The following is a 952-nucleotide window of genomic DNA, read 5'->3' on the forward strand; positions in this document are numbered from 1 at the left end:
ATTTATGGTCAGAATCTCTCTTTTAGATTTTCTTTGTGCTATTGTGGTTACTCTTGTGTATTTTTATCCCAGTATTAATTGTAATTCTTATTTTTTAATACTGATGTTACTTCTAAAGTGCCATGAATTTTCTCCATCAGGGAAGAGGAGCGAGATCCAGTGGGTCTGAACATGGCAGGACTGATGCTGGAGATGATTGGTCTCTACCAGTCTGCTGCCAGGGCCTATGAGATGGCTCTCACAGCACTGGCAGATTCAGACGAGGTGAGGAAGTTTCATCTTACATTCCATTTTTTGTAGAGTTTTGGAGGTAAAAAAGCTAGTTTGCTCCTCCATATTGCAAATAGAAGTTAGTAGATATTTAGTTCCCAGTTTATTCCAGATTACCTATTTCCTTTGACCAGAAGTTTAAAACGATCCTTTCTTCAGGTCTTCATAATGACTTGAGGATTTATATGACAAATTAATGAATTATTGTTTTCTATGACAAGACAAGTCAGGTTAAAGGCCCAAGTGTGACAGCAGTTAAATGTGTTTAGATTAGCAGAATGATAGTTTAGAGTTCAAAGGGAAGGCTTATGATTTGATTTGTCTTTCACTGTAGTTAAAAAGAAGGATATCACCAAGAAATTTTTTGGAGAATAGGAAAACTATGTTAGATAAATACTTGTAACAGTTCATCTTTCTGATTTAAGAACTAAAGATGGATAAAATTTAAATTTTGCTTTTCTTCTCATTCAGGATTTGTACTGAATATTTGATTATTCATCTTCTAATTTCTTTACAGTCTGATAGAAAATTTTTGGATGGTGTCCACTGCAATCTGGGAAGAACACTTACTGCACAAGGCTTGGTGGAGGAAGCCATGCAGCAGTACAGTGCCATCAAAGAGCCAGACTACTTCACTCAGTGTGGCTTAGCTCTGGCCAGTTTAAAAGGTTAGTTTCCTCTT

General features: G+C 36.2%; 1 protein-coding gene across 1 annotated transcript in view; it reads left to right on the top strand.

The window, feature by feature from the left end:
• Window positions 1-952, top strand: part of LOC119591402 (tetratricopeptide repeat protein 37-like) — a 22,471-nt gene that overhangs the window by 16,357 nt on the left and 5,162 nt on the right. The window contains exons 18-19 of the mRNA XM_037940145.1: window positions 141-264; window positions 788-938. Of these exons, the coding sequence (XP_037796073.1) occupies window positions 141-264; window positions 788-938 (275 nt within the window). The remainder of the gene's footprint in view (window positions 1-140; window positions 265-787; window positions 939-952) is intronic.

Source organism: Penaeus monodon, chromosome 28, assembly GCF_015228065.2.
Source record: "Penaeus monodon isolate SGIC_2016 chromosome 28, NSTDA_Pmon_1, whole genome shotgun sequence".
In the NCBI taxonomy this organism is placed as follows: Eukaryota; Metazoa; Arthropoda; class Malacostraca; order Decapoda; family Penaeidae; genus Penaeus; species Penaeus monodon.